The sequence below is a fragment of the Marmota marmota genome, unplaced genomic scaffold, assembly GCF_001458135.2.
Source record: "Marmota marmota marmota unplaced genomic scaffold, marMar, whole genome shotgun sequence".
Classification (NCBI taxonomy): domain Eukaryota; kingdom Metazoa; phylum Chordata; class Mammalia; order Rodentia; family Sciuridae; genus Marmota; species Marmota marmota.
In genome coordinates this window covers 14,232,241-14,257,241 of record NW_025999853.1, presented here as the reverse complement: position 1 = coordinate 14,257,241, position 25,001 = coordinate 14,232,241, and the positions used below count along the sequence as shown (strand labels likewise).

General features: G+C 32.8%; 1 protein-coding gene across 3 annotated transcripts in view; it reads left to right on the top strand.

The window, feature by feature from the left end:
• The window catches only part of Cfap54 (cilia and flagella associated protein 54), a 293,504-nt gene that overhangs the window by 167,702 nt on the left and 100,801 nt on the right, over positions 1-25,001 (top strand). For all 3 annotated transcript variants that reach the window (XR_007347741.1, XM_048803590.1, XM_048803601.1), the window contains 5 exons: positions 4,500-4,716; positions 14,659-14,738; positions 16,466-16,635; positions 22,734-22,839; positions 24,737-24,881. Coding sequence is in view for 2 of the 3 variants with exons in the window: in XM_048803590.1 (XP_048659547.1) it covers positions 4,500-4,716; positions 14,659-14,738; positions 16,466-16,635; positions 22,734-22,839; positions 24,737-24,881 (718 nt within the window). In the remaining variant the exon portion in view is untranslated. The remainder of the gene's footprint in view (positions 1-4,499; positions 4,717-14,658; positions 14,739-16,465; positions 16,636-22,733; positions 22,840-24,736; positions 24,882-25,001) is intronic.

Below are 25,001 nucleotides of genomic sequence, written 5' to 3'. Positions count from 1 at the left end.
GAGTATGATTGACCATGGATTCTAAGCTGGGAAGGGAGACTGCTTGTCTATTCATTCATTTCTGTCCAAGAGTCTTTAATTTACTTATACTAAAACAGAGTGGTCTTTGTGCATGGATGATGACTTTTGTGCAGTTTATCTACTTTGATGAGGTATCCTTTCTCTCACTCCAAGGATTAAGTTCACTCCTATTATATGTCAGGGCTAGCCATATGAGACACAGGTCAGAAATTGGTGGGGAATAACAGAGTGCTTACAAAAGAATAAATCTCATTAGAAGAATAGATAAGCAAATGAAAATTTGGGTTGATTATTTATTAAGAATAAATAAAAATGGCAAGAAGTAATAAACACCTCTCTATAATTATGACAAATGTAAATTGTCTCAATTCTATAATTAAAAGACATAGGTGGGCATATTGGATTAAAAAAGAAGACTCAACTATATGTTGCCTAAGAAACATGTCATAGGCAAAGACATCTGCAGGTGGCAAGTAAAAGAGTGGAAAATGATATTCCATGGAAATGGAACTCAGAAGCAAATAGGAATAGTTACTTTTACATCCAACAACAACAACAAAAAAGACTTCAAGCCCGAATTAGCCACAAAGAAGGTTATTGCTTACTAGTAAAGGGAACAATCCAATGGGAAAATATAATGATAATAAATGTTTTTGCCCCCAATGTTGGTCCACTTAATTACAGAAAATAAATATTATTTGACTTAAAGACTCAGTTTGGTCCCAATAAAACAATATTGGGTGATTTCAGTACATCTCTCTCACTTGCCGCCTGCAGATGTCTTTGCCTATGACATGTGTTTCTTTTAGGCAACATATAATTGATAGGTCATCCAGATATAAAATCAGCAAAGATAGTACATCTATAGAGTTACAACTTATTATGAACTTAATAGATGTCTACAGAATATTTCATCTAACAGAAGCTGAATACACTTTCTTTTCAGCTGCTCATGGAACCTTATCCAAAATAGATCTTTTTATTTTTTTAAGCTACAAAACAATTCTTAGAAAATACAAAAAAATTGATATAATTTCTTACATCTTATCAGATCTAAGTGAAATGAAATTAGAAATCAACAGCAAGAAAAATTATATAAATCCATGGAGATTGAACAATACACTTTTGAATGAAGAGTGATTTCATTACGAAAGAATAAATCTCATTAGAAGCGTAGATAAGCAAATGAGAATTAGGATTCATAGGAGAAATAGAGGAAAAATTAAAAAAATTCTTAGGATCAAATTAGAATAGAAATACAATATATGGGAATATCTGTGATGCAGTGAGGTGGTTCTAAGATGTGAGTGCCTTCATTAAAAACTCAGAAAGATCCCAAATAGATACCCTAATGATGCATCTTAAAGTCTTGGGAAAAAAAGAACAAACTAATCCCAAAACAAGTAGAAGTAAAGAAGCCATAAAGATTAGAGCCAAAATTAATGAAATAGAGAATTTAAAATCCTGCAAACTGTCAGTGAAACAGTTTTTTGAATGGATAAACAAGATCAATAAAACCTTAGCCAAACTAATCAAAAGAGAGAGAAGAGTCAAGTTAATAAACTTAGAGACAAAAGGAGATCACAACAGACACCACATATCCAATGGCTCACTATTTTGAAAACTTATATTCCAATATTGGAAAAATCTCAAAAAATGTATACCTTTCTAAACACCTATGACCTACCAAAATTGAACCAAGACGATATAGAAAACCAAGATAGACCAATAGCAAGCAATGAGATTAAAGCAGTAATTAAAAAACTTTAAACCAAAGAAAAGCCATCAGAATTAGATGGATTCACAACTACCAGACTTTTAAAGAACTAATGCCAATACTTCTCAAAATATTCCATGAAATATAGAGAATATTTCTAACTCATTCTTTGGAGCCAGTATCATCCCGATACCTAAACCAGGTATAGATATATCAAGGGAAGGGGGGTGGTACTACAGACCACTATCCTTGATGAAGATGTAGAAATCCTTAATAAACCAAATTCAGCAACATATTACATATTATACACCATTATCAAGTTGGTTTTTCTCCAGGGATGCAAGGATGGCTCAACATGCACAAATCAATAATTGTAATATACCACATAAACTGAATCAGAATAAAAATCACATGACCATTTCAATAGATGCAGAAAAGGCCTTTGGCAAAATTCAGCACCCATTCATGATGATAACCTTGAAAAACCTGAGGACAAAAAGACTTACCTCAACATCACAAAAACTATATACAACAAACACAAAGCCAATATCATACTGAATGACAAAATACTGAAAGAATTTCCTCTCCAATCAGGAACCAGATAAGATGTCCATTCTCACTACTCCTATTTAACATAGCACTTGAAATTTTAGTCAGAGAAATTAAATAAGGGAAGGAAATAAAAGGAATACAAATAGGAAAGAAAGAAATCAAATTACCACTGTTTTCAAATGATAGGATTTTATATTTAGAAGATTCTAAAAACTCTGCTGTAAGACTTATAGAACTGATAAACAAATTCAGCAAAGTAGCATTATATAAAAGTCAGCATACAAAATCAATACCTTTAATAAATCCACTGAGAAAGAAATCAGAAAAAAATAAAAAAAGAAATCAGAAAAACAATTTTATTTAACAATAGCTCAAAAATACTAAGATAAAATACTTACAATAAATCTAACCTAAGAGGTAAAAGATCTCTAAAGTGAAATTGTAGAAAAGGGAAATAGAAGACACTAGAAGATGGAAAGACCTCCCATGTTCATGGATAGGCAGAATTAATATGCCTGTATTACCAAAGTGACCTGAAAATTCAATGCACTGAATATACTAATAAAATTCTTCACAGAACTAGAAGCAGTCCTAAAATTCATGTGGAAAAACAAAAGACAGAATAACCAAAACAAATCTGAGCAATAAGAGCAATGCAGGAGCCTTTGCAATATCTGATTTCAAATTACACTCCAGAGTCATAGAAACAAAGACAGCATGGTACTGGCATAAAAACAAACGTGTGGACCTATGGAACAGAACAGAGACACAGAGACAAATACTCTCAGGTACAGTGATCTGATCCTTGACAAAAACACAGATTGGACAAAAGATAGCCTTTTTAACAGTTAGTGCTGGAAAAACTGGATATCCATATGTGAAAGACTGAAACTGGATTTCTGTCTCTCATCCTTCACAAAAGTGAACAGAAAGATCTAGAAATCAAACTGGAAACTTTTCAACTGCTAGAAGAAAAGCCCAGGGAAACACTCCACATAAATGTGCAGGAAAAAATTCAATAGGACTCTTAAAGCTCAGGAAATAATAACAAGAATAAATAAATGGGATGGAATCAAGTTAAAAAGCTGCACAGTGAAGGAGACCATTGCATGAAGAGGGAGCCTGCAGAATGGGAAAAAATATTTGCCAGCTACTCTTCTGACAGAGGATTAATATTCAGAATATAGGAAGAACTTAAAAAACTCAACACTAAAAACCAAAATAACACAAAACAAATAAACAAACAAAAACTCCCAAATAATTCAATCAATAAATGGTCAAATGAACTAAGCAGACATTTCTCAAAAGAAGTAGTACAAACAGCTTTCAGTTTAATGAAGAAAATGTTTAGCCATTGAGAAAGTACAAATCAAAACCACATGAGATTTCATTTCATTCCAGTTAGAATGGTAGTTATCAAGAATGCTAATAACAATAAATGCTGGTGAGGATACAGGGGAAAAGGAACTTTTATATACTCTTTATGGGAATTAAAATTGGTACAACCATTATGGAAATCAATATGGAGGTTTCTGAAAAAAACCAAGAATGAAACTACCATATGACCCACCTATATCATTCCTCAGTATTTATACAAAAGAATTGACGTCAGCATACTACAGAGATACCTGCATACTGATGAGTGCAATTAACAATAGCCAAGTTATGGAACCAGCCGGGGTGCCTATCAACAGATGAATGGTTAAAGAAAATGTGACATGTGTACATGATGGAAATTTATTCAGCCTACAGAAGAGCAAAATTATGTCATTTATAGGAAAATAGATGGAATTGAGAGCATCATGTTATATAAAATAAGCCAGACTCAGAAAGTAAAGGATTATATGTTTTCTCTAATATGTGGAAGCAAAAGAGAAAAAGGGGATCTCATGAAAATTTAAGAGAAACTGTTAGGGAGATGAGAGCAGGGGGAAGTACTGTGGAATGAAACTGATCAAATTATATTACGTACATGTATGAATATGACACAATCCAGCTATTACATATAATTATCATGCACCAGTAATAATAATACAAATGTTTCAAATACTGAAAATCTTAACCATAATAACTGCCATTTATGGAATCTCCTATCTTTTCCTATATTCTTTCCTCTAGCACAAAATGGAGAATGCAATTGGGGAATGAAACTAATAATAACTTTTAGAATTTTACTGATTTACTCCTGCCTACTTTTTCCATTTTTTAGGCACTTGACGAATTAATAAATAGAGGCTCACCTGTAGTTCTGGTTATGATTGGCCAACAGCATCTTCTAAATAAATTTTATATGGTTAAGGCACACTTTTTCATAAGTATGGCTGCAACAATAAATTCTGTACCAGAAAATTCACTGAAAGCTTTCTACCACGGAGCTAACCATGGTAGCTTTGAGAGGAACAAACCAACTCTCTCTAACTTGAAAGGTAATCATTTGTTTTATTTATTGTTATTTCCCTTTTTCTCCCTTTCCCCAACAAACACCCTACTCCACCCCGACTAATCTATATGAATAATCTAGAATATATTCTTTCATATTTTACCCTAAGCTCATATAATGTACATATTTCTAGGTATGTGCATATGTTATTTCCATTCATATTTATCAATACTTTTATAAGAAAAGCATGTACATAACAGATTTTATCATTTATTTATAGAATATTTTATATACGGTTTTCTGCATCTTGCATTCCACATGGAGAAAATCCTCCATTGAAGCCTCTCAGAGACAATTGCTTTGGCTTTGGTCCACTGTAGTGAATGGGTAGTATTCTTGTCTGTGAATGTCACATGATTTATTCAATCATTGCCCTATTGATGCTCTTGCATTTTGTTTCTAGGAACAGTGCTGCATTGCTGCATATCCATAGGACACAGTGTATATTTATTTGTGATAGATATCCATGAATAGGATTTATGGGTCATTTTTCAATTGTATTAGGGGCCATTTTAAAAATGGATCTTTTCTACCATTCAGTATTATGATAACTATGGATTTTTAAAATAGATATTCTTTATTTGGCTGAGGAACTTTTCTTTTACTCTTATTTTGTTGAATGATTTTATCATAAGAGCATCATATTTTATTAAGTGATTTATCTATATCTGCTGAGATGATTATTTACTTGTTTTTTTTTTATTTTATTGATATGGTATGTTACATTAATTGATCTTGTATGTTTAACCAAGCTTGCATTCTTGGAATAAATCCTACTTGTGATTTAATTCTTTTTATAGACCTCAAAAGTAAAAAAAGGTTTTTTTCTTTTTGCTCATGATTGCTTTGACTATTTGGGGTATTTTGTGGTTCCATATAAATTTTAAAGTTCTTTTTTTCTGTGAATAATGTCATTGCAATTGTGATAAGATTACATTGAATCTTCAGATCACTTAGGGTAATATGGACATCTTAACAATATTAGTTCCTCCAATCTGTGAATATGTAGTATCTTTCCATTTGTGTCTTCTTCAATTTCTTTCATTAATATTTTATAGTTTTTAGTGTACAAATCTTTAATTTCCTTATTTAATTTTATTTTATTTTTGAAGCTATTGAAAATGGTATTGATTTTTTTTCAGAAAGCTGTTAGCATATAGACATGTGATTGATTTTGTGTATTGATCTTTTGAATTCTGCAACTTTACTGAATTCATGTGTTAGTTCTATCAGGTTTTTTTTTTTGTGTGTGTGTATGTGTGTATCTTTAGGGTTTTCTGTATAAGATCATGTCTTCTACATTTTACATTTACTTGTTCCTTTTCAACTGGGTGTTGGTGGGTGTCTTTTTTTTTTTTCTTCTTCTTTTTCTTATGTGATTTTACTGGCTGTGACTTCCAGTACTGTGTTGAGTAGAAGTAGTAAAGTGGGCATCCTTGTTTTGCCTGTATCTTAGAAATCTTCCACTTTCACCATTGAGTATGATGTTAGCTGTGGGCTTGACACATACAGTCTTTATCATGTTGAGAGACATTTCTTCTATACCTAGTTTGTTGAGAGTTTTTATCATGAAAGTTGTTGAATTTAATCAAGTGCTTTCTCTGCATCAGTTGAAATGCTCATATGGTTTTTATCTTTCATTAATGTAGTGTATCACATTTATTGATGTATGTATGTCAAACCATCCTTGAATGAAAGGCATAAATCCCACTTGGTCATGATAAATGACCATTTTAATGTGCTTTTGAATTTGGTCTGCTAGTGTTTTGCTGAGAATATTTGCATCAGGGATATTATGTTAGCCTGTAGTTTTCTTGTCAGGTAGTATCCTTGTCGGCTTTGCTATCAGGGTAATTCTTGTCTTGTATGATGAGTTTGGAAGTGTTCCCTCCTCTTTCATCTTTGGAAGACTTTGAGAAGGATTTGCATTAACTCTTTTTTTCAATGTTTGGTAAAATTCACCAGTAAAACATCAGTCCCTAAACTTTTCTTCCATGAGTTTTTTTAAAAATTATTATTACTGATTTAATGTCCTTACTCATTATTAATTTATTCAGATTTCCTATTTCTTAATGATTTAGCTTTGGTAAGCTTCATATTTCTAGGAACTCATCTATTTTATTCTGTGTTATCAATTTGTTGACATATAGTTGCTCATAATAATTTCTTATAATTCTTTGTATTTCCAGGGTATTGATTATAATGTATTCCTTTTTCATTTGTAAGTTTGAGTCTTCTTTTCTTAGTCTAACTAAAGACCTATTGATTTTATCTTTTTATAAAATGGTCTCTTAGTTTTATTGTTCTATGTTCTTCTAGTCCCTATTTTATTTATGTCTGCTCTTATCTCTGTAAAGTATTCCCTTTCTTCCACTAACCTTCAGGTTAGTTTGTTCTTCTTTTTCTACTTTCTTAAAGTATAACATTAGTTGTCTTTATGTTCTTTTGTTTTTCTTAACATAGGTTTTTATTACTACAAACCTTCCTCTTATAAACTGCTTTTGCTGCATTCTATATGTTTTGTTATGTTGTATTTACATTCCTATTTGTTTCAAGATATTTTCAATTTTCCTTTTGGTTTCTTATTTGACTCATTGGTTGTTCAGGAATGTTCTTTAGTTTCTACATGTTTGTAATTTTCCATGTCTTCTCCTGTTATTTATTTCTAATTTCATACTGTTGTGATTGGAAAAGGTAGTTGATATACTTTCAGTCCTCTTAAATTTCTTAAGACTTGTTTTGTGACCTAATGTATTCTTTATCGTGGTGAATGTTTTTGTGCACTTAAAAAGAACATGTATTCTGTTAACTGTTGAATACAATGTTCTATACTTGTCTGTTAGACCCATTTGGTTTATGATGTCATTTAAGTATATTGTTTTCTTATTGATTTTCTACCTGGATGATCTGAACATTTTTGGAAGTTGGATATTGAGGTCTCCTTATTTATTGTATTGCTTCTATTTCTCCCTTTAATTCCAATAAAATCTGCTTTATGTATTTAAGTACTTCAAAGTTAGGTGCATATGTTTTAAAATTGTTGTATCCTCTTGATGTATTGACACTTTATTATTTTATAATGACCTTGTCTCTTGTGGGAATTTTTTATTTAAAGTATGTTTTGTCTAATATAAGCATTGCCACTTCCGTTCTCCTTTGGTTACCACTTGCATGGCATATCTTTTATCATTTATTCACTTTCAGTCTGTGTTTTCAGAATTAACAATATATTTTTACAATTAGCACTTTATATAATTTTATGACTTTTAAGGAAGCGGAAGAAGATAGCAGAGCCATTATATGCTTATAATTTTTGTCACATTAACCCTTATTATCATTTCTGGTCCTCTTCATTTGCTCCTCTGGGTTCAGGTTACCAGCTGGAATATTTCCTTAGTCCAGTCCAGCTTTGCTCCCATCCACTTGTTCTGTGCTATTATTGGTAAATATATCACATATATTCAACGATACATTATGTACATATCATTTTATAAAAATGAGTTAATTCAGTATAGAGAAGAAGAAATATATACTTAGGCTGTTTTTCATAATGTAATTACCATTATTAGTGTCCTTTGTTTTTTCACATGGATTTGAATTATCATCTATGTTTTCTTGCTATTACCCTGAAAAACTACATTTTGTCTTTTGTCTAAGGTGGTGTGTTAGCAAACATTCTCTCAGTTTATTTTTACTTGAGGAATTCGTTTTGCCTTCATTTTTGAAAGATAACTTTTCTGGGTATGGGTTCTTATTTGAGAGATTTTGGGGTACTTTGAATGAATATATTATTCCACTGTCTTTTGGATTTCATTATTTCTAATGAGAAGTTAACAATTATTCTTATTGGAGTTTGTTCAAAAGTGACAAGACATTTGCATATTTTACTTCTGTAAGATTTTGTTCTTTTCTTTGGCTTTGAGAATGTTTACTAGGATGGTCTATTTGAGGCTCTTTTTGTGTTTATCCTTCTTGAAGTTTGTTTAGCATCCTGGATATATAAGTTAATTTTTTTTAAATAAACTTGATGCATTTTTAACTATTATTTCTTTAAATATCCCCCCTTCCTTTCTTCCTCTTCTCTCTTAGTACTTACATTATGCATATTTGATGTATTAATAATGTCCCGCATTTCATATTTCATTGTGTTCATTTTTCTTCATTCTTTTTCTTTTATTGATCAAATTTACTAATTGTCTCTTTTGTCAGCCAAATTTACTATTGAACCCCTTTTAATTTTTCAATTTCAATTCAATTTTAATTTCAATTTAGTTTTTCAATACATTTTAACTCTGTCATTTCCAATTAGGTTTTTAAAAATTTCTCCTTATTGATGTTTTTATTGGATGCAACATTATCATCATGCCTTCCATGGTTTCTTCTAGTTCTTTGAACTATTTTTAAGCTACATTGAAGTCTCAGTCTACTAAATCCAATATCTGGTTGCTCTGTCAAAAAGGTTCAGTTGCTTGCTTTTATTGGTGTAATGGATCATATTTTCCTGTTCCTTACCTTTTTTGTTTTATACATTTTGTTGGAAACTGGACATTATATATAATATATTGTATCAATTCCAGGTATCTTCTCCCCCTCTTCTTAGGCCTTGCTGTTATAATGTACTTTTTTGTTTATTTTATTTTTTATTTAAATCCATCCATTTACCAGCAAATGCAATAATTTCATTCTTCTTTATGGCTGAGTAATATTCCATTGTGTATATATACCACATTTTCTTTATCCATTCAATTGTTGAAGGGCACCTAAGTTGCTCCCATAGCTTAGCTATTGCAAATTGATTGTTTCCTTTGCTGTGAAGAAGTTTTTTAGATTTCTAGAATTCATTTATTGATTCTTGATTTTACTTCTTGTGCTTTAGGAGTCTTGTTGAGGAATTTGGTTCCTAAGCTGACATGATGGAGAGTTGGATCTCTTTTCTTCTAGTAGGTTCAGGATCTCTGGTCTAATGCCTAGGTCTTTGATCCACTTTGAGTTGAGTTTTCTGCAGGGTGAGAGATAAGGTTTTAATTTCATTTTGCTACATATGGATTTCCAGTTTTCCCAGCACCATTTGTTGAAGAGTCTATCTTTTCTCCAATATATGTTTATGGCACTTTCGTCTAGTGTGAGATAACTGTATTTATGTGCGTTTGTTTCTGTGTCTTCTATTCTGCATCATTGCTTTTCTTGTCTGTTTTAGTGTCAATACCATGCCATTTTTGTTACTATAGCTCTGTAGTATAATTTAAGGTCTATTATTGTGATGCCTCCTGCTTCAATTTTTTCACTAAGGATTTCTTTGACTATTCTGGGCCTCTTATTTTTCCAAATGAATTTCATGATTGCTCTTTCTATTTCTTTTTAAATATTTTTAGTTGTAGATGGACACAATATTTTTATTTATTTTTATGTGGTGCTGAGGATTGAGCCCAGTGCCTCACACATGCTAGGCAAGCACTCTACCACTGAGTTACAACCCAAACCCTGCTTTTTCTATTTCTATGAAGCACATCATGGGAATTTTAATAGGAATTGCATTAAACCTGTATAATGCTTTTGGTAGTATGGCTATTTTGAAAATATTAATTCTATCTGATAACATAGGAGATCTTTCCATCTTCTAAGATCTTCTTTAATTACTTTCTTTAGTGTTCTGTAGTTTTAATTTTAAAGGTCTTTTACCTTTTTTGTTATATTGATTCCCAAGTATTTTATTTTATTTTTTGAGGGTATTGTGAATGGGAAAGTTTTCATAATATCTCTTTCAGCTAATTCATAACTAATGTATAGGAATTCCATTAATTTATGGTATTAATTTTATATCATGGTACTTAGCTGAATTTATTTATTAGTTCTAGAAATTCTGGTTGAATTTTTTTAGGTCTTCTAAATATAGAATCATATCATTGCAAATAGGGAGAGTTTGAGTTCTTCTTTCCCTATTTGTATCCCTTTAATTTCTTTCTTCTGTGTAATTGCTCTGACTAGACTTTCAAGGACTATTTCGAATAGAAGTGGTGAAACAGGGCACCCTGTCTTCTTGTAGTTTTTAGAGGGAATGCTTTCAAGTTTTCTTCATTTAAAATGATGTTGGTCTTGGGTTTAGCATATATAGCTTTTACAATGTTGAGGTACATTTTTACTATCCCTAGTTTTTCTAGTTTTGAACATGAATGGATGCTGTATTTTGTCAAATGCTTTTTTGTGCATCTGTTGACGTAATCATGCAATTCTTGTCTTTATTGATGTGATGAATTATATTTATTGATTTCTGTATGTTGAAACAATCTTGCATTCCTAGGATGGACCCCATTTGATCATGGTGCACTATCTTTTTAATATGTTTTTTGTATGTTTTTGACAGTATTTTTACTATGAATATATATATATATATATATATATATATATATATATATATATTCATATTCATTAGGGATATTGATCTGAAGTTTTCTTTCTTTTATATATCTTTGTCTAGTTTTGGTATCTGGGTGATACTAGCTTCATTGAATTTAGCAGAGTTCCCTCCTTTTTTATTTCATGGACTAATTGGGAGGATTGGTGTTAGTAGTTGTTTGAATGTCTGGTAGAACTCAGCTGAGATTCTGTTTGGTCCTACGCTTTTCTCTGTTGGTAGCCTTTTGATGGTGTCTTCTGTTTCATTGCTTGAAAATTATATGTTTAATTTTTCTAGGTCTTCCTGATTTAATTTGGGTAGGACATATGTATCTAGAAATTTGTTGATGTCTTTAAGATTTTTTATTTTATTAAAGTATAAATTTTCAAAATAGTTTCTGATTATTATCTGTATTTCAGTAGTATCCATTGTGATATTTTTTCTTTTTCATCACCAAATTTAGTAATATGAATTTTCTCTCCCTCTTCATTAGCTTGGTTATTTATCAATTTTATTTATTTTCAAAGAACCAACTTTTTGTTTCATAAGTTCTTTGACTGTTTTTTTTTTGTTGTTGTTTCAATTTCATTAATTTCAGCTCTGATTTTAATTATTTCTTGTCTTCTATTGCTGTTAGCATTGATTTGTTCTTCTTTCTCTAGGGCTTTGAGATGTAATGTTAGGTCATTTATTTGTTGACTTTTTCTTCTTTTAAGGAAAGAACTACATGCAATGAACTTTCCTCTTAGTACTGCCTTCATAATGTCCCAGAGATTTTAATATGTTGTATTGCTATTCTCATTTACCCCTAAGTATTTTTTTTATTTCACCACTGAGTTCTTCTACTATCCATTAATCATTAAATAACATATTATTTAGTCTCCAGGTATTAGAGTGGCTTCCATTTTTTATTTTATCCTTGATTTCTTTTCTTTTTAAAAAAAATTTTTAGTTTTAGGTGGACACAAGATCTTTTTTTTTTGTATTTTACATTTATGTGGTGCTGAAGACTGAACCCAGTGCCCGTGCATGCTAGGTAAGTACTCTACCACTGAGCCACAACCCCAGCCGTTTATCCTTGATTTCTAATTTCCATTATAATCTGATAGAATGCAAAATATTTTCTCTCTCTCTCTTTTTTTTGTATTTACTAAGAGTTGCCATGTGGCCTAAGATATGTTCTATTTTAGTCAAGGGTCTGTGTGCTGCTGAGAAGAAAGTGTATTTAGTCAAGACGGATGAAACATTATCTATGTATGTTAAATCTAAATTATTAATAGTACAATTTAGTTCTATAGCTTCTTTTTAAAATTTTTGTTTGGATGATTTATCCAGTGGTAAGAGAGTCATGTTGAAGTCACCCAGTATTATTGGGTTGTAGTCTATTTGATTTTTGAATTGAGAAGGGTTTGTTTAATGTATGTAAATGCTCCATTGTTTGGGGCATAAATATTAATGATTGTTATGTCTTTTAGATGTATAATTCCCATAAACAACATTGAATGTACTTCTTGGTCCCTTCTTATTAACTTTGGCTTGAATTGCTCTTTGTATGATGAGGATAGAAACCCCTGCGTGTTTATGAGATTCATGTGAATGATACATTTTTTCTCCATCCTTTTACCTTTAGTCTGTGGAAGTCTTTTCCTATAAAGTGAGTTTTTTGGGAACACCATGTGTTGACTTTTGTTTTTTAATCCAATCTGCCAGTCTATGTCTTTTTTTTTTTTTTTTTTTTAGTGGTGCTGGGAATTGATGGCAGGGCCTTGTGCATGGAAGGCAAGCACTCTACCAACTGGGTTATATCCCCAGCCCACCAGTCTATGTCTTTTGATTAATGAATTTAGGCCATTTATATTTAATGTCATTATTAAGAAATGATTTTTATTCCCTGTCATTTTGATTTACTTCTTGTTTTTAATTTGAGGTAGTTTCTCCTTTGATTGTCTATTATATTATAGTTCTTCCTTTGCTGGTTTTCACTTTTATTTTTCATTTCTTCTTGTCAAATATTTATTGAGAATGATTTGTAGTACATGCTTTCTAGTTGTGCATTCTTTCCACTTTGATTTATCATGGAAGGTTTTTATTTCATTGTAAATTTTAAAGCTTAATTTTTCTGGGTATAGTATTCTTGGTCAGCATTAATTTTCTTTCAGAGATTGGGATATATTATTCCCAGATCTCCTAGCTTTGAGGATTTGTGTTAAGAAACCAGATGAGATCTGGATTGGTTTCCCTCTAAATGTAACCTGTCATTTTTCTCTAGTAGCTTTTAAAATTCTATCCTTATTCTATGTTAGGCATTTTCATAATAATGTGCCTTGGTGTAGGTCTGTTGTAATTTTGTATATTTGGGGTCCTGTAAACTTCCTGTATTTAGTTTTTCATTTCATTCTTTTGTTTTGGAAATTTGCTTATATTATTTCTTGAAAAGATTGTGCATTCCTTTGGTTTGTATCTCTGAGCCTTCATCTATTCTGATAAATCTTAAATTTCGTCTTTTCAGGTTATCCTATATTTCTTGGATGTCTTTTCAAGGTCTCTCTTTTTTTTATAATTCTTAAAAATTTATTTCACAACAATTCAGTATTCTGAAACTTCATTACAGTACTTTGGAGCCCAACTGTTGTTTTATTGAAAAACAGTGATTAGCTTAGAAATAGTTTCTCCATAGCTGTGTCTCCCTATCTTTTTCATGGTGAACAGAGGAATATAAGGAAATCTGCAGGGAGCCAAATAGCCACAGCATGAAATACCTACCTTTAAAATCAATTCCAGTACTATAAAATTACAAATCCCTGTTAATATTTTAAAAAAATATGGGATATTTGTTCAACCTCTTTTCTCCATGATAAATTATATTTTCAAAATTATATATTTTGTCTTCTTTGCTTGAAACTCTGTATTCCAAGTGGTCTATTCTCTTGGTGATACTTTTCATTGAATTTTTAATTTGGTTTATTGATTCCTTCATTTCCAGGATTTCTGCTTGATTTTTTCCAGAATCTCTATTCTTTATTAGAATGACCTTTCCCCTCCTGTATTTTCTCTGTGATTTCACTTCTTATATCATCCTTTACCTTGCAGATCAGTTGAATTATGTACATTCTAAACTCCTTCTCTGATATTTCTTACACTGTGGTGTCGATGGATTTTGTTATTGAAGTATCTTGGTTTGTTTGGGTGATTTTTTTCCCCCTTGCTTTTTTATGTTCTGTGTCTACCAGTCTAACAGGGGTCTTGGTCAGTAGAATTTTTACCCTGTGTCCTTGAAGGTTTCCAGAACCTGGCCATTTAGGGGAAGATAAATAATAAAAACAACCAATACGAATAATATACAGCATTAAACCAAATAGTTCCTGTTATAACATCTACAATGTTAATTGTCACAATAAACAAAATCTAATGATTACTGTGATTATGTTAAATTTATAGATAGTTTCTCAGGAATGATGGACTTTAAAAACTGCAATTAATATTTAAAGTAACCACATATTTCCTTAGTATTTCCAAAATATCATGTCTTTGTAGAGCTATATATAAAGGATGATGGAGGCTCATTGTATCAGCTTACAAAATTTAAAGATGAGTTCACTCTTAACATGCTAAAGGTAAGTCTGAATTTTTTTTTTTTCAAATCATAGGGAAGCAGTTATCAAATGCATACATTTGGGCTTGAACAGGCCCACTGTCGGGGTGGTGTTTGCCCTTGGGAAATCAGGTATCTTTTCTTGCATAAGGATAGGTGGGGGCTAGGACAGTATGTACTCCCCAAGAGAAAAGTATATGCCCAGAGGTTTCAGGCTTTGCTGTGCAACCTAATTAAGATGATACAGAAAATCTGATTTATTGTTTGATGGGATGTGAGTATTCCATGCCCTGTTTCTCATTTCCTCATCATAATGATGACAATAGTAGCAGAAGCAGCAGCTACCATTTATTCAATGCTTACTATATAACAGGCATTTTGCATGGTTATTTAATTTTCACAACTCCATGTTATAGGTCTTAATTTTTAACTATTCTGTGATGAATCATGAGAAAACTGAGACTTAGTTTATGAAATTCACTAATGTTATGCAAATAATCAAATACAGATCTGAGAGTAGGGCCTATAGTTTTTTTTGTCCTATGTTCTTAATCATGTTAGTAAATTGCCCTTGTATTATATATGTATTACCCTAGTATTGTTATTTATTATTATATATGATATTTACTGTTTGGTACAAACAAGGTTTTAGAGACCTGTTGCTTAAAAAATTGATTTTTAAAAAAATTTTCTGCCATGTCTGAGTGATATTTAACTATTGATTATCTACTGTAAAATCTCATTATCATCACATTATCACAGTTGAAGTTGGAATACAATTTGTCTTGTTTGTTACATTGTATGTCTGGTAAATTTTTGTATATTCCCCAAATCAGTACTTTTGGCACTTTTTAAAATTATCTGTGGACATACCTAGAGCATAGAAAAATTAGAGTTGCCCAGCTGAATTGAACAGGGTGATTCTCTGACTTCTCTTTTCAGTTCTCATACTATCAATAAATGTCCTTTTCTACACTTTAGACTTCACTAGTTGGACATCCCTGATCTGAAAATCCAAAATCTGAAATGCTCCAATAAATAAAATATTTCTTGTGTCATGTCAGTGCTCAAAAAGTTTTGGACTTCAGAGTATTTTAGATTTCAGATTTTTGCATTAGGTATGCTTAATTGAATCATGTTTTTCATGTTTTGGGGGGAGGATTGATAATTTTACTATTTAAAATATCCTTCAAGCATAATGTTGAAGTGCTGTCTAATGTTTCTAAGTGCAAGAAAGCTATGCAGTGCCTTACAGAGAAAATACGTGTGTCAACTAGACCTGAGTTATAGTGATATTTGTTGTAAGTCCCTGGTTAATGAATCAACTATATGTATATATTACATGTGTCCTTAACTATAAATACACATTTAAACAACGTAAGATATTGAGCCATTGATGAAAGGGTTATGCCCAGAGGCTTCTAGGAGTTCATTTCTCTATTTTCCCTGAGAGCAATAGTTTAGTTTTTATTAAACAGTGTTTATGGAAAACTTTTCAGAACTTTCTAGAATCGTTGTTAATAATGAGCATTGGCTATCCATACAGTAAAGGATAGCTATTGTCCTTCCTCTTGCTCTTACTTTTTTATTTTCTGTTGTCTTTTTCCTTTTTATTGAGTTCTCTTATCTGATGATTATGTACAGATTTCCGTTTAGTTTTCCATTCATTGTTGCTTTTCACACATAAAATATTTGGTAAGAATGAGACATTATTTCTGAACATGTGATTGTGTGGTGTTTATTCTTTAGACGGTTTTACTGATGGAAGCTGAAGAGAGGCTAAACTTCCTTGTGTCTGAGGTGGAGCATCCAGGCCACAAGGACCTGTCTCATTGTTGTGCTGCTGAGTTGGAGATTGTGGTGGAAGCCCGTCTACACCTGGCAGCAATTGCCCTGCAGAGACACCGGGCAGCATACAGGTGAGTCAGTCTCCTCATACATAGAAAAGGCACACATTTGAAAAGCTGTTTCCTCCTCTAGAAAACCAGGATGCCGCGTAGGCATTTCTGCTGTGTAACAAAACTGATGGTGGTCTTAAGGAAGGGCACATGGTTGAGTTGAGAATTGAAGAAGATGATCTTTTCATGGAATACCATCTTGTTTGAAAAAACAATGGACAGACTGTGCTTATTCAGACTTGGGTATTTTGCAGACATTTTCTTAAGAATGAGCAAAATGAGCAGAACTTATAGTGTTTGTTGCCCATGATAACATTTGAAATTTATAGGAAAATGAGAATTTTGGACAATTTGTGTTTGCCATTATGAAGTTTATAGTTTACCAGTGTTTATTTCTCTGATAAGATTAGTGGTAACATTAACAAAACTAATTTTTAATTGTGTATTGAAATATTTCTACATTTGTGTGTCTCCATAATTCAGGGAGCTGATATTTTCCAAAGGACCAGTACACAATGATACAAAATCCCATTTAACAAGATAGACCAATATATTTTAATGTAATGTAGGAAAAGTTCATTGATATACGGTATTAGATTCTATATAGCAACAAATTTTTACAAAACTGTCATTTGACACATTTTGGTATAGTATCAAAGGGAAATATTGACAGTTATTTGAAGGGGCTTCCATTCTCCTTCCATTTCTAACAACTATTTACATTAGGCCTAATCTTCTTTATATACTTAAAACAGCATGTCACTGACCAGTTGTATAATGGGATATAAATGTAGACTGTCTCTTGTTCATCTAAACATTAAAGAGAACACTAATTTTTGGGGGGGAAAAATAGTTGCTTTGCATTACAATTTATTATTTACGTTAATATGCAAAAGGCTCATTATTTTTATTTGAAAGTGAATTAAATATTAAAGAAGTTAAAAATTTGTCAGTTTAATATCTGATATAGTGAATGTTCATGGCACTCTTTGGGGTTCTTAGTAATTTTCAGGGGTTTAAAGGGATGCTGAGATAAAGCTTGAGGCAAGCTGGTTTACAGTATTATCACATTTACAGCAATCTTTAAGGGTACAATGGTAGTTTATTGATGGCAAAATAGGTGTTAGGTATTATAGAATAAAATAATAACAATTTTCCCCACTGATGTTTGGAGGAAGAAGGTAGATTTAATATATGATTTTCTACAAAATTATCTCAGAGCAACAGAAGCCCTAGTAAGTATTTTTTGTCATTTACCTTTATTCTTCCTGAAGCTCTCTGTGTATAATTCGCCCCTTTAGTTTGGAAGGTCTGAGTTTTTGCTGTTGTTGTTGGTAGGGGGGGCGGGGGTTTGGGGAATAATAAGGAAATGAGAAACTAAAAGTTACAAAATATCCATAGAAAGGATTGTCATAATAGAACTTTAATTTGAAAACCACATAGATGTATGCAAATAATATGCTAGTATATCAGAATAACTCCTCTTTTAAATATATGAACCTGGCCCTTGGGACAAAACCTGCAAAAACTTGGATGTTATTGCCTTTTTAGAGCAGAGTTGCCATTTGGGGGAAGCCTACTGTCAAGATGAATGAGTTTTTCTTGCGTGAACTTTACCCCCCACAAGCTTCTGTTTGGGCACTGCTGAGAGTTTTGGACAGTCCCTTTTCCAAATGATGGTTAGCTTGACATTTCCTGATACTTCTAATAAAATTATGTGTCAAGGAAATAGAAAGGCACATTCCCTGGGGTGACAGGTAGAGTGAGCTGCATGGATTTTATGAGAACAAACTGACCGTTTTTGTCATGAATGTTAATAAGAAATATATGAGATCAAAGTTATTCACACCGTATTTCTACTTCTCTCACTTTCAAAATCCTTTTTTTTTATTACTAAGTATTTCTTCCTATTTTTTTGTATTTAATTTATTGTCTGAATGGAAAATCACTTGACCCTTGCAGTTTTGTCAGAATGAAATTTCCTCCCTTTGGGATTTTAGATTGTTGGTAGGGGACAGTCCTTCTGTACTTTCTGTCTAGCAGGAGAGGAGAAAGCAAAATATTTCCAAACCAAGCAACTGCTGTAGTTTGAATGGTTATCCCCCAGAATTTATGTTTGGAAACTTCATCCCCAAAGGTATATGTTAACAGTATTTGGAGGTAGGGCCTTTTGGAACTATTTGGGATTAGATGGAGCCCTAATGAGGGCGTTAATGCTTTAATGAAAATAGAGAGACCAGAGAGAGCAAGCTTGCTCTTTCTCACCATTTGATGACCACTGCTGTTACAATGCAGGGCGTTAATGCTTTAATGAAAATAGAGAGACCAGAGAGAGCAAGCTTGCTCTTTCTCACCATGTGATGACCACTGCTGTTACAATGCAGCAAGAAGGTTCTCATCGGATGACGGAGCCATGCCCTTGGGCTTCCCAGCCTCCAGAACTATGCGCTAATAATACCTGTACTCTTTGTAAGTTACCCAGTCTTGGGTATTCTATTATAAAAACAGAAAACAGACTAAGGTAACAACTAAACCGTACCAAATAGATTGCAACCGACTGGTAAACCCTATATTTTATTCAAGTTTTTGGGTTAGCAAGATGATAAATCTTATTCCTCATTTGTCTTGAAATCAGAATTTGGGTTTCAGAATCAGAAGAATGGAATAGGCACAATTTGCTTCTTCCAGAGGCTGCTAGTAGCCACGATGTGCTAGCCTGTGAAGCTACCCAGTACAGGTGCTTTAGAAATACGTGTAGCCTTAGCAGAGTAAGAGGAGAGGCAACTTCTTATCTGTATATGCACAGAATCTGAGTTATATTGGTTGTTGTTTTCTTGCTTGTTTAGTTTTATTTTAAATAAAAGGATACCTTTTAAATAAAATGATACCATCACAATACCTTAGAGAATATTCTACAAATATTGCAAGCCATTTTAATGATTTAGCAAAATCCTGGGAGTTTAAAATTTGATAGTTCCTAGATGGCTCAGTTATGCTGGTTAACAGCTTACAAAGAAAAATCAGTTTAATCTCCTCCCTCCACCCCTGGCCTGATGATCATGGTAGCACCCACCATGTGCAAGTCCGTTTGTCCAGTGCTCCTATTTGCTGAGCACGCTCTGTTCTCAGTAGACTGTCAGCTCCACAGGGACAGGGAATTGCATCTGTATTATTTATTGCTGTATTCACTGTCCCTAGATTTCTATCCTGTGTCCCTGGCACAGGAAGAAATATATTAAAAATATTTAATATTTTTAATATTAAAATATTTAATACATATTTTTAGCAAATGAAAAATAATGAAATGATTTAATCTTTACAGTCATTGGATTTAAAGGGTCTGCATTTCTGTTGTCATCATTCCTGTTTTGTAGATAAAAGGGTTGATAATGGGAGTTCCCAGCATCACATAGCTAATACATGGCAAAGGTAGATTTGAACTCTTCATGTTCAGTGTCAAGGTCTTAAAAAGTTGGTTTATCCAAGAGGAATTTTTAGTTAGGTTTTTTTTGTTAGAAGCAGAAAAATGTAATGAAACAATTGAATCTCTAGAAGGATATATATCCTTTCTAAAGCTAGAACTGACTATAAGGTGTCAACTGATTTGATTTGTAACATATTTTAATTTTTATAAATTTGACAAAAAGTTTACAACTGTAGTACATAGCAAAACAAAACTGTACCTGTAGTAAATATTACAAATAGTTCATATCATTTTTATATATAGTTGGTGATAGATTGATAAAAAAACACTGTTGATAAATGATCAAATACTATAAATCCTTCATCCAAAAGAGAAATTATAACTAGTATATAAACACATGGAAGGATATTCATTCTCTTACAAAGTAAAGATAAAACAATAAACAAATCTTTAAAGTACAGATTTCCATCTAAAGATACTACTAGGAAAATATTTCCTGATAGTTTCTTCTTTCATATTCCATTGTAAAACATGAGGATCCATGAAGACAGAAGGGTTCACTATGCAAAATCCTGGGTTGGTGCCCTGAGACTGTATAGGGACTTAAAGAAGTACTGCAGCCAATGAAAGAGATACATCTCATGATTAAGAGCTCAGGAATTTGTTCTGTAAAAATGACTAGTGATGGGCATTGCAAATGGATTTGTGCTCAGTCTAGATGCTAAGTGCAAGGGTCAAAACTGATTGCCTCCAAAGCTGAGAGAATATAAAGGTGATAATAATGATCTAGGGGTAAGATATCAGATTATAGTAACTATACAGATATGGAAGAAATAGGTAATGAAATACTACTAAATTATTCACTTTACACTTTGAAGATCAAAATACATTTTGAGGTACTGAGAATCAGGATATCAGCATGCTTTTTTGGAGGGACTGAATTTACCTCATAACACCTGTTAAATGTGACTGTCTGCTAAAAATCCAAATTGGAGATACCAAATAGGGAATCATGAATATTTTGTCCATTTGGATTTTTACCCAATTTTTTTTAAATCAAACAATCTATTTATTCAAATGAATAAACGTTAAAAATACATGATACAAGCTAGGCTGACAGGCACTAGAGGCAAGGAAGGAAATGAAACCCATATGACATGCCTCTAGAAAGGCAGGTCCTCCCCAGGCTGATGGTGCTGACACTCCTCATTCATCAGAACAGGCATCAGAAGAGTTTGCTTCACTCTTCAGTGTGACTCTGGGATGTGAACTTGATTTGCCTTTCTCTGGGATGGGTAGAGTCTCAAGATAGAACAATGTGGAAAGACAGAGAGATCTGGGCAGAGCCGCAGAGATAGAAGAGGGATGGCAGCAAAATATGAATAGAGGAGAAAGTCTCTGCTCCTCTTTAGTCCCCTGTGATAAGAAGTCACCTTTTGCTGGTAAAAGAGAAGAGGTAAAGAGCATGGAGGAAGAGACAGCTTGACTCTGCTGACCTTGAGGTTCACGATGCCGTGGTCAACTCCGGGTAAAGCACCCTGCCCCCAGCTGGTGTGCTGCGTCTTCCAGTTACTGTTCTTGTAGGGGAGGCGGGCACAGGCCTGACGACACACACCCAAGCCCCCATTAACAGAGTCCCTGTGGGGATTTGCCCAATTTTTTTCTGTTACAAATAATACTGCAATGAGCTTCTTCAACCATACATGTTGTTCTGTATTTTGAGTTTTGTTTTGGAATAGATTTTTAAAAGAAGGCAGCTTAATATGTAAGATATTTTGAAAAAAATGTGATGTGAATTATAAGTTTATACAGGGGAGGAGGATGCAATGGTTTATGTATGTATGGAGCAATAGGAAGTAAAAATCCCTCTCTCTTGGCATCTGTTAGTTTAGTACATTTAATTTCTGGCACTGCTAAACATTGATCAAGCAACACTTTAGTTTAAGAGTTTCCAACTATATAGAATTGAGTAAATCTGGAGAACCACATTCTAATGCATATAAAATATATTTGTTCATTTTAAAAAATGTCAATAAATTTTGTTTTAGATCTTAAAAGCATACATTCATACATTCTTCTATTTACTCATTTTTACTTTAAAAACTGTTTGTAGTATGAATATGTAACAACAAATTTCACCATTATGTACAAGTGCAGTGCACCAATAAGAAATGTGAGGACAAAAACCTATTTTTAGACAGGCATGGTGGTGCATGCCTATGATTCCAGTGGCTTGGAAGGCTGAGGCAGGAGGATCATGAGGTCAAAGCCAGCCTCAGCAGCAGTGAGGCACTAAACAATTCAGTGAGACCCTGTCTCTAAATAAAATACAATATTTTGGCTGGGAATGTGGCTCAGTGTTTGAGTGCCCCTGAGTTCAGTCCCCGGTAACTCCCTACCAAAAAAACAAAACAAAACCAAAAATCCCAGGCACTGTATTAGATGACAAGTTTCTAAAGGAAATAAAACAAATTAGCTGTAGAGATATGTCCAGAGGATTAAATCGTGTGATAAAAACACCACATAAAGGAAACCAAGGTGCTAACAGGGCATGTAGAAGGAATATCTGATCCCCTTTTGAGGGTGGGTGGGGGTGTGGGAAGGGTTTTTTTGTGTGTGTGAAACTAAACTTAAGAAATAACATAAAAATGCTACAATTATTTTAATAACATTTAAAATATATTCTGTGTTTTAGTGCTGCAATAGTATATTCCACACTTAAACTTCTGCAAGATTCAAAACTTTTTAAAAAGAGTGTAATGAAAGATGATGCAGAGAAGCCCCTTTCTCCAGGAACTTCTGTATGTATGAATATTATACTTCTCCTTATAATACTTATTGCATGATGACTATTGGCATGCTAGGAGATTGTCTAATTATTTGGGTGAAGCAAAGGGAGTAAAGTACAAAAAGAACACTGAATTCAGAATAAAAATACCTGAGTTTAAGTCCCATTTATTGTACTTATTCACAGGAACACCTTGAGAAAATCTCTTAAAATTTGAGAATTTTTGTAGTTTTATTTGCGAACTGATGGAATTGGATATAATAGTCTCTAAAGTTCCATCAAGATGGATCGTTGTAATGTTTAGATATGATCTTACTACACATAAAGTTGTCTTACGAGACTTATTCTCTATTCTGCTTTTGAGTTTATTATCTGGGCATGACCAGTAAAATACCTGTACTTTTTCTTCCTTTGGATTCCTCATAGCATCCTCCATATTTTAGATTTCCAATGTATTTGAGAACTGGGCACAAATTCTATGATTAGACTTTGATAAGAGCATATAATTTAACAATATAGGGTTGATTAGGATTAAAATATTAAGATTCATTACATGGAATTCTTGCACATTATTTCAAGAATTACTAATAAAATAGCTAATATCCAGCATCATTACAAATTAGCAAAGCTAATTATACTAAATAAAGACTCATTTCTAGCTATATTAAAAGTACTAACCATATTAAAAAGCAATCTAATTCTAAAAATTGTCTTAGAACAATGGTTATCAACTGGAGGTGATTTTACATTCCAGGGGAGAGTTGGCAAGCATGGAGACATTTTGGTTGTCACAACTAGAGGGGGGGTGGTGCTATGGGCATCAGTTGGGTAGAGGCCAGACATGCTGCTTAAATATCCTATAATGTACAGGAGAGCCCCCTGCCACCCTAGCAATTATCTGGCTTCAAATATCAAAGCATCAAGATTGAAAAACCTTGATTAAGTTGAAGGAGAATTGGCTTTTCATTAGGAACATGAAATAAAAGCACTTAAAGATTAAGTTTTATTGATGAACATTGTTTTGTGTATTTCTCTTCTAAATACTAGATTCCTTGAATACTTGGCCCATTCTAATCACCATCCTGCCTGCGTGGCCTCTGTTCACCGCTTACTCTTGTTCTCAAGAATAACTCACCTTTCTTTTCCTGTACATCCCACCTGTCTGTTCACATTCTAGCCCCCTTCAAGTCCCATTAGCAGCTTCTGGATAGTAGGTAGTGCCAATTGGTTGGACACGATCCCTGGCAGGAAATTCTAGAACAAAGGGCTGGGGGGTTAAATTTCCCTGATAGTCTATGATTGACTTCCCCCAAAACAAGCTTCCTCTGCGCTTCCTTCCCAATAGCTATGGGCACCCATCACCTCTTTTAAAGTATAATAACACAGATGGTAAATCAGTTATAATACATTCTTGGAATGAGAGCCACACAAAGCAATGTAACACAGGCAGTTAAGACTGGATTTGAAACCCAGGAAAACACCCAGTGAGTTGAGTCCTACCAGCATTGAGTCCCACCTATGTTAAGCAAGTTAGTTAACCTTTCTAGCTCTCCGTTCTCCCAACTGTAAAACAGAAATAATAATAACCCCTCTTTGGCTATTAGAAAAATTAAATGAGATATTGTGTATAAAGCATGTAGCACAATGCCTGACACATAATAAGTGCTCAATAAATATTAGGGAATGTTATTTATTATTTTTCAGCCCTTAAAATGGTGTTTAAAAAACTTTTGATGACATAGAAACTGCTGACAATATAATTTTTATATTTTATAGATATACAAAATAATTTCTAAATTTAAAAACTGAATACTATGAAATGATATTGGATGCTTAGCTTACATTTGGCCTTAGGTTAGAACTTCATCATTATGAAATGAGAAGATAACCGTTATTTTAATATTGTTTAGACCTCAGAAAATAAAGATGATGAGTTTTTGGACCCTGTTTCCCTGAATGCTCGAGAATATTTCAACATTCATCTGTGGTTGAGGTGCCGCTTAGCACTGGTGACTGCTTTTGTCTCACAAATTCGTGGCATTGGAATTGTGAAAGGTACTAATGTACTATTTTCTTAATCAATGTTTCCACAAAATGTAATTTTATACAGATGAAGGAGCAGTAATATTGGGATATCTTTTGCTATAACATTCACCTTTTTTTTTTTTTTTTTTT